At 40.8% G+C, this 9689-nt stretch overlaps 1 protein-coding gene across 1 annotated transcript in view; it reads left to right on the forward strand.

The window, feature by feature from the left end:
- The window catches only part of KCNJ6 (potassium inwardly rectifying channel subfamily J member 6), a 285950-nt gene extending 280561 nt beyond the window's left edge, over window positions 1–5389 (forward strand). The window contains exon 4 of the mRNA XM_007470486.1: window positions 4410–5389. Coding sequence (XP_007470548.1) covers window positions 4410–4735 — 326 coding nt within the window. The 3' untranslated portion in view covers window positions 4736–5389. The remainder of the gene's footprint in view (window positions 1–4409) is intronic.
- Window positions 5390–9689: the final 4300 nt, after the last annotated feature.

Consider the following 9689-nt stretch of genomic DNA (forward strand, 5'->3'; position numbering starts at 1 on the left):
TAAGAATCCGCCTGCCAGTGCAGGGGACACGGGTTCGAGCCCTGGTCCGGGAAAATCCCACATACCATGGAGCAGCTAAGCCCCTGCGCCACAACTACTGAGCCTGCGAGCCACAGCTACTGAGCCTGCAAGCCACAGCTACTCAGCCCGCGTGCCACAGCTTCTGAAGCTCACGTGCCTAGAGCCCGTGCTGCACAGTAAGAGAAGCCACTGCAATGAGAAGCACACGCACAGCAACAAAGGGTAACCCCCACTTGCCGCAACAAGAGAAGACATGCGCACAGCAACAAAGACACAATGCAGCCAAAAATTAATTAATTATTTTTTTTAAAAAAACCTACCTCAGGACACCGTAATGATCTTTCTGATATGAAAAACAAACACAACTTGCATACACACTGAATCTTTTTTTTTTTCTGACCACCAGGCGGTCTCCTTTTACTTTAGATTTCTGTACATACATAGACAGGTAGTATCTAAACTTTTATGTGCATGGTAAATATACATGTGTCATTCCTGTTTTCCATTATTAGTGTTGTGGATATTTTCATGTTTTTCATTTTTAATCTTTTCTATTAAGCAAAGAAAATTCTGTATCCTCAGCTCACACTCATTTCAAAGCCTGAAACAAAATCCATGAAAAGTTGGTCTCAGAGTCACAGTCACACTTCAGTGAGTTAAGTGACATCAAAAATCACAAGGGCTCCACTGTCACACACTGATATAATTTTGGCGGCTGCACCTTAGTTGGTTTTGTTTTGTTACTTTTTCAACATCAGTAAAAATCACATTTTTTCCAAGAATGGACTGGGACCAATGTCAATATGTAAGACAGGAATTTTTCTGAAGAAAATGAAAATTATCAGCTTTACACTAGAAATACTTTTCAATATTGTTAGACAAATACATTAATATTCTTTTCATCTCTTTTCAAATGAATTAGGACACCAAAAGGTGAATAAAAATTGGGAAAGCACCCACAAACATTTGTTTAAATCTCTCTTATTCATTTTTGATTACGTAAATTAATCCTATTAAAGTGGTACTATGAAAAGGTATTTTACTATCCCTGTGGAATTCAATAAGCACATCCATTTGCTAGGGCTGCCATAACAAAGTACCACAGACTTGGGCGGCTTAAACAGGAATTTATCGTCTCGTAATTCTGGAGGCTGGAAATTCAAGATCAAGGTGCTGGCAGGGTTAGCTGCTCTCTCCTCGGCTTATAGATGGAGATGACCATCTTCTCCCTACGTCCTCACATGGTATTTCCTCTACACATGTCTGTGTAACTTATCTCCTCTTCTTATAATGACACCAGTCATATTGAATTAGGACCCCCCTCCCAATGACCTCATTTTAACTTAATTACCTCTTTAAAGACCCTATCTCAAACAAGTCACAGTCTGAGGTACTGGGCGTTAGAACAACATAGGAATTTGGGCTGCGGGAGAGAGTACAAAGTTTAACCACTGTTTGTTTTTGACAAATGGCCCAAGGGAACAAGTTATTTGCATTGGGCAAACTCTGTCCCAAGTCAGAAAGAGACAAGCCTTGTAAATGGGATTTTCTAGGGAACTGCTAGAAACTTCAAATGATGACAATTCTGAGCATGAGGCTTTGAAAGAGCTCCAGTCCTGTTCTGACCCCTCCAGTAGTTGCTAGACTGCTCTTTTGCACCATGATTGCAGGCTGTTGATTTTTAAGGCTAACGTAAAGCTGAGCAGGGGGAAAGTTAAAATTTCCCAAAGCTCAGGGTTCTTACTGCGATTCAGCCATTTTTCTTGAGCAAACACTCCTGGAGTTCATTTACAGAGTTCTGAAAGAGTTTGCTTTGTCAGTTTCTGCCAGCGTTCTCATTGCTTTCATGGAGGAGAGGGCTTTCAGAGGTCCTTTCTCCAGCAGTCCCAATGGCAACCTCTTGGCTGCATCCTGTGTTGTTTCTTCATACCTGTGTCCCAGGTTTCTAATTCTCTCTTCAGTCAATTCCAATTGGATGTTAAACCTCCATATAGATTTTAATTTTAATAATTGTACTTTTAATTTGGCCATTTACATAGCCAGAAATCAAAATCTAGGTGAATTTTATTTTATTTGCCTGTCTCTGTTTTCTAGTCATGTCACAATAAACATATGCTTCCTCAATGGGAAGAAAAATTTGAAAGTTATTTTATCACCTTTTCCTTTTGACTTCCTGTTTGTGTCTCACTCTGAGCCCACAGAACCCTGTCATCACCTGTCTTCCCCCATCACTCCCAAACACAGATAAAGGGTTGGTAACTCAGAAGACAAACGTTGAGAAATAAAAGCAAGATGCTGTTGTTCTTTGCTTTACAATGCCCAGTAGCCCTGCTGTACTTGTTTCAGAGGCGTGGGGGTGGGCAGACCAAATAATTGGGTAGTCAGGGAAACATTTAAGAAGGGTAGCATTCAGTTTTGAGGAGAGGAAGAGCAGAATGTGGATGAGGGCTGTATGGGCTCAGACTCTGCCAGCTGCAGTGGGTCAGTCACTTCAGTCCCTGGGCCCCAACTTTCTTCTTCTAGCTACGAGGAACAGGTGCACTGCTGTGGGGATATTTTGTAGATCTGAACCCTTCTGTGTAAAACCTACATGTGTCCTGTTCTCCTTACCACAGCTGCATTCAGCATAAAGCAATTGCCTAATATATCTTATAGGCTGTCCTAAGGAATAATATACTGACTGACTGGCTGGCTGCTTCCCTGGATGAATGAACACAGGGCTGCAGTAGGGCTATGGTGAGTCCTACGTGGTTTTACCTTTGTGGGCCCTTTATTCCATCTAAAAATTTTCTAATTATATTTTATATAATTATATAATATAATATAAAGTATATAATCTACCTTATGTAATATGTAATATACTTTATATAAAGATGAATATTTTCATGGGCCCCTAAAAGCACTGTGGGCCCTTGGTACTGGACCTACTGAGCTAATGGAAAGTCAGCCCTGAATGAATGGCTGAATGAACACTTCCACTTCCTGAGAAGTTTCATAAGAGAATTCTTCGACCTCAGAAAAAAAATGCACCAATGGCATTCCCCGTATTTTACACCAAGCCTGTTGCCTAGTTTCCTTTTCTAAGGAGATGGGTGGGATTTCCCTTGTTCTGCCTTTTCACATTTAAAAGGAAGCTATCCCCGACTCCTGGGCTGCCAGTAGCTCATATGGCATTTTTGTGCAAATTAGAAAAAGTCTTCTTGTCTATAAGCAGGAAGGGTGGGTGAGATGGGGGGCGTCTTTAAAGTATTATATTATCACACTATCTGAACAACCATCTCCACTGGTCCTGGGGAAAGTACAAATTCAGATCAGCATCCCTTCCAACCTCATTTGGGGGACCACAGTAGCTGCCTCTGTGTCACGGCAATGGGAGGGTAACACAAATCCATGGCCTCCAGCTGAAAGGCAGCATGTGTTTAGTTTAAAATGTCAAATTTCATTCTAAGTCTGTGGCCAAAACCAAGGCTCAAATCCCAGCAGGGCTCAGGCAAAACCTCTAAAAGCAGTGTGAGACCAGAGTCATGACCTCTGATGATCCTGGAGTAAAAAGTGGACAAGGCACAACCACATGAGTGTGCACCTGTGTGCATGTGCACACATGCTTTCCTGTGTGTGTGCCTGACCTTGCATGCAAGTGCCTGCAGGTGCCTGGTGTGAGCCAGAACATTCACGTTGCTCCCTGGGATTCCATGCGGAAGCCTGGGATCTCCACCACATGCCCTCCTGTGTGGTACAACAAGAAAGACACCTCCTTGTAGTTGTGACACTGTTACCAAGTCCAAACTTGTACTGCTCGCCTCACAGCGGGCCAGTAAATCAAGAGATGAGTCGTTGAGGCAAGAAATAGCAACTTTATTCGAAAGTCAGCAGATGGAGAAGATGGTGGACTAGTGTCCCAAAGAACCATCTTACCTGAGTTAGAATTCAGGCTTCTTTTATACTAAAAGGGGAGGGGGTGTGGCTGGTTGTTGCAGACTTCTTGGTGTCAGAATCCTTTGTTCTTGCAGCTGTCTATGTAGGTCAGGTCATGATGCCCCTGTAAACCTCCAACAAGACAAATGTTATCCTCTGTTCTGCAACTTTTTATCTCTATATGAATGGGAAAGTGTTATACCTTAAAGGTCAGAGTTTTGAGAATGGGCTATCCTGTATATTTCAGGCTATAGGCAACATTCTTAACTTGTAGCAAAAGCAATAGAATACAAGGTTAAAGTAAAAGAAGCAGATTTAATATGGAGTCAGATTCTGTTCTTCCCTATTATAGCAGCCTATGTGGGTCACAGTCTCAACACCACATGCAGCAGTCCTGCCTGTCTCCCTGAGTCCCCGGGGCAATGCAAAGCCCACAGACGCACACACTAAAGCCTCCGTTCTCCTCTCTGCAGGGATGACGTGCCAAGCTCGAAGTTCCTACATCACTAGTGAGATCCTCTGGGGGTACCGGTTCACCCCTGTCCTGACGCTGGAGGACGGGTTCTACGAAGTCGACTACAACAGCTTCCACGAGACCTATGAGACCAGCACCCCAGCTCTCAGTGCCAAAGAGCTGGCCGAGTTAGCCAGCAGGGCTGAGCTGCCCCTGAGCTGGTCCGTCTCCAGCAAACTCAACCAACACGCAGAACTGGAGACTGAGGAGGAAGAAAAGAACCCTGAGGAACAGACGGAGAGGAATGGTGATGTGGCGAATCTAGAGAACGAATCCAAAGTTTAGTCCCCTGGCTGGGCCACCCCTTCTCCTCTCCGCCCACAACCTTCCCTTGTCTCTCATTCTCTTTCTTTTCTGTCTCTCTTACTTTGTTCTTTCCTTATATTGAAGTTTGGCATTACCAGAAATCAAATCTTCAAGGTGTAAAATATCTACCTGCCCTCTCAGTTATTCAGATTGACAAGGCAGATTCAGATTGGGTTAAGGTGTCATGTGCCCTCATTTGTGACCCAAGCCTGGTCTCCTCCCTGAATACGACACATCCAAGTCCTAGAGATTTCTGCTACTTACCTGCATGTGTTGTACAATACCAGATCACTCAAAAGAGTGCGTCAAAGAGTTTACCTGGGATATGATGAGGAAGGTCTCTGGTGCCTATTCATTCATGCAGTGAGACATAGAGTCGAGCCCTCAGTTTTATACATCTCAATAAATTTCATCTACAGGGCGAGGTGCTTGCCCTCTGCGGGCATTGCATTTATAGGACCCAGGTGAGGTAACGACAAAATACTGTACATATATATGCCTTATGTAATTATTTTCTTTTGCAGTTAGTAATAAAACCCAGCATGTACAAAAGTACTGTAGAACAAAACTTCTAAATAATGTACATAGATGTAAAATTAATGTAGGTTTAGATAAATAACTTTAGAAATAAGATTAAAAGAAAAAAAAATTCCGAATGTACAGTAGGCATTTCTGTTCTGATGTCCTGTTTTCTGGATTTCTTTGGTCCCATTGACCGCTGGCCCTTTAGTGCATGGCCTTTGCTCCGTGTCCCAGACTGGCAGCCGTTTGGGTACCTCACTGTTCCCTTTAATTGAATCTAATAAGCCATAGGTCTGGGAGAAGTTTGGAGGTTCAGTAGATGGCAAAACACACCACCAGTATGCTGATATACTGTGAAATGTTTACAAAACTGAGGTCTCTTTTTTAAGTAACAAGACCTCACTGACTAGCCTGGGGCAGAATTTCAGGAGGAGGACATGCTCTGGCATGTCACCAATGATGTGTGTTTTTTGGTTTTGTTTTGTTTTTGTTTTCTGCCACACCTCGCGGCTTATAGGATCTTAGTTCCCTGACCAGGGATCAAACCTAGGGCCCCAGCAGTGAGAGTGCCAACTCCTAACCACTGGACCACCAGGGAATTCCCACCAATGACGGGAATTATGTGTTTATGCTTTTCAAGTTAGCTCTCACCCTTTGTAGTACCACAGTTTGAGAAACTTTTCTTCTACAAAACCATTGACTCTCCAACTATTTTCACTCTATAATCACAGTTAAAAAATAAGACATGTTAAATTAGTAAAAGGTGGTTTGGGTCTAAAGTCATGAAATTCATAATGGCATGTAATGGGCGAAGTATATTGTAGTCACTGATCTCACACACCTTGACTCCATCTGGCACTCTTCCTGTACCTGTGGGGCTTATCCATCAGCATTCCTTGCATTGGTATTTATTAGTAGTAGTAGTAGTAGTTTATTATTATGAAATTTCCAGAGTTCAATATTTAAAGATTAGATCAACAATCTTGGTGACTGTCTAAGAAATCTTTCTAGAGTATGCCACAGGTTAGAAATCAAATCCAAAGTGTCTCCCAATCAAAGAAAACAAAAAACTACAGCCTTAATTCATTTTAATCTGCAAAGATAAAAAGAAAGAAAGAAGAAAGAAAGAAAGAAAGAAAGAAAGAAAGAAAGAAGGAAAGAAAGGAAGGAAGGAAGGAAGGAAGGAGAGGAGAGGAGGAGGGAAGGAAGGAATAATATTTTGTACTGAAAATCTAATTTTCAAAATGAAAAAATTTTCAAATGAAAAAATAAGAAAAGGAAGAGAATCTTAGACAAAACCTCAAGGGCAGGTGGAGATTTTGCACTGAAACAGATCTTTCACATTAAGTTGGCATTTATAAACTGTTTGTTCCCTAACATAATCATCCATCATAAATATTCATTGACTGGATCCAAGTTCATTTTCAACTTCTACAGCTGTGCTCAGTTTGAGGCTTTGCACCATGGAGGTCAAAGAGCTCAAACTAGCTGTCCCTCCCTGCTGCCCTTGCCTTCCCTGATCAGATATCACAGGCCTTCACACTGTAATTTGGGGACCCTGTCTACTAAAAAGCATGTTCCAGAGATAAGGAAAGTAACTCCTCAATTTGACATGGGGGGTGGGTCTCTCTTCTCCCACTTCTGACACCTTGTATCAAGACAACTGCTTCTTGGCACTGACGGTATGGAAAACAAAACTGTTGGCCATAACTCTTTCCTCTTGCCAACATTTCACTTTTCGCATTAAATATTTGTTGAATCATTTATTCATTCCACACACTCCAAAGAGGAGGTTGTAGTTGAGGAGGAGGAGGGAGCCCCCTACACTTCTTGCCAGGCTGTGGGGAGGTACTGTGGCCTTACCTCAGTGTAGCCTTAGAAAGGGCCCTCTTGCCTTGGGGGCACTATCCCTGCAGCATCACCAGAGTTGCAGGGCCAGGCATGGTAGCACAAAGCAAGATCAGCTGGGGCTGCAAAAAGTCTGCTAATTTAGGTCCTAAAGACTTAATGGGCCTTTTACAATCCATTACTAAGGCTTAAAGGATAACACACACCCTGTTGTCTGGTTGGAAGAGTAGTTGGGGGCCCTTGAGCACAACTGAATGAAGAGCTTTGACAACCCTTTGGTCAGACACACACGTCAGTTCTGTGTCTGTGACAGGGCACCCAGGTGTGAGATCTTTCCCTGTTTCTCACTGTCTTTGGTGTCAATGTGGTTGGAGATGGAACATGAACCAAATCTCATTTTTGTAATGTGAGCCTCTGAATCTTTAAATGAGGATGCTCCAGAAGAACCTTTTATTAGAATGTCCTTATCAAACATGTCTATTTTTCTACAATTATTGATAACACAGTTTAACAGTGTATTTTGTGTCAACTGTTAAAATTTGGAACTGAAAAAAGCTCATTAAGACTGAATTTTCTAAGTAGCAAGTATTGAATGGTGTTTTTCATTAACAGTTCAGCAAAGATGACCCTACAGTTTCTACCCATTCTCTTCCATCATATCCAGGCTCCAATCACTCAGTCACTTTGTTAGCAAATCCAGAGCTATGGAAATAAATAAGCCTATTTTAATGCACCAATACTCATAATGAATGAGGATCACACTCAACTTGATATTTTGGTCTGTTTGATGGTGTATTTGAGTCCCTTTCCCATAAAAGCATGGCGGTATCCATTAGCCAGATAAGAACTTTGGGCTAAAGGGTTACAGTTTGCCACAGTTGACTCCAGTTTGGAGGAAAGGGCAGACTCAGCTGGGAGCATGACCTCCCCAAGTGCTGACAAGACCCTCAGATTGTCATTTCCACCCACCGCAACATGCTTTCCAACTGGAAGAGCACCTATTTATTTATGTCAGCTTTATGTAACTGATAAAATTGTTTATGTCCTTGGATGTCCCATGGGCAAATTATACTCTTTTGGATGAACACCTTTGCAATCACTGTAATGTCAGGTCATTACTTTTCCATCCCTTCAAAATATGGCCTTTTAGCCTGGTTGGTCCAATACATAGACACTCTGTCCAGGAGAAGGAAACCTCTCTTTCCCCACTCCCTTCCTCCATCTGTCCCTCTCTTTTGCTCTTTCTCTAGTTCTCCAGTTCCAGTTCCATTGATTTAGTTCAATATCTTATGTTCCCTAACAGAAATCCAGCTACTGTTTCTAAAAAGGTCAATCTATTTCTTAAGCACAATTTTCTCTTGCTGGTTTAACCAAACTAGGGCTCTGTAATGTCTGTTTTTCATTATACTCTAATTTAAAAATTATTTATGACTTCATTTAAAAGCCTAAGTTTTGAAGTCTCCAAGCAACATTCTTATGTTTTCCCTTGCTACATTTTCTTACATTTCAGGTTTCTTACTTTTTCGCCTTTGCTCTTTTATTTAGATTGAAGCCAGTATCTTTGGGATGTTCAGAAACTGTTTATAAATATGGGAGCTGGTGGACAGAGAAAGAGACTCTAAAAATTCCATTAGAAAACTACTTTAACTCAGCAAAATAATGTGAAATCATTTGCTTAGCTAAGTGATACAAGATTTAATATATATATATATGTATATATATATGTGTGTATATATATATATATATATATATATATATATATATATATATATATACATAGTTGATAACATACTACCATACCACTCTTTACTATGGTATATTTGACCAATGCTAACTTAACGTTACTTTAATAAATCCACCCACTCTCCCTTACAGACCAAGCTACAGGGACCATGAGTTCAGAGGACCAAGTCATAACATTTTTTCCAGCCACAGCAGTGTCTTAAAATGCTTTTCCCCGTAACTATCAAAGTTCAACGTGATAAAATGGCCTTTGTTTTATTTGTTTAGCTTTAATATTACTTATTTTTGGAATTGGAGACACATTATATGCACACGATTTAAGAGGTACAAAAGTAGAAAATCTCTCTTCAATCCCTATTCCTCAAGGATGTGCCAGATGTTGGCTGCTCTGAAGGCAATAAAGTAACCAATTTCTTGGGTAGCCTTCTGGAAATAGTCTTTGTAAGCACAAGTTAATATGTGTGGGTATGTGTGCAGGTGTATATAAATATACATGTATATTTATATGTCACAAATAATAACGTAAGATTTACACCTTTACTGATTTTGTGTAAAATCCCAAAAGTGCACAATATTGTAACATGATACTAACATGAACATGATAAAGAAAAGGAAAAAATTGAGGTTGAAAATTAGAAAAACATTCTTATATATATATATATATATATATATATATATATATATTCATAGTCATTTCCAAAACAGCTTGCCAAGGGTCTGACTACTTTACAGTCTTTCTTTCCTTTACTTGGGTGATACTCTATGTGATTCAGAAGTGTCATAATGGTAGTTGAAGATTAAATGTCCTACATAGATGGTA

This window comes from Lipotes vexillifer, unplaced genomic scaffold (genome assembly GCF_000442215.2).
Source record: "Lipotes vexillifer unplaced genomic scaffold, Lipotes_vexillifer_v1.1 scaffold402, whole genome shotgun sequence".
In the NCBI taxonomy this organism is placed as follows: Eukaryota; Metazoa; Chordata; class Mammalia; order Artiodactyla; family Lipotidae; genus Lipotes; species Lipotes vexillifer.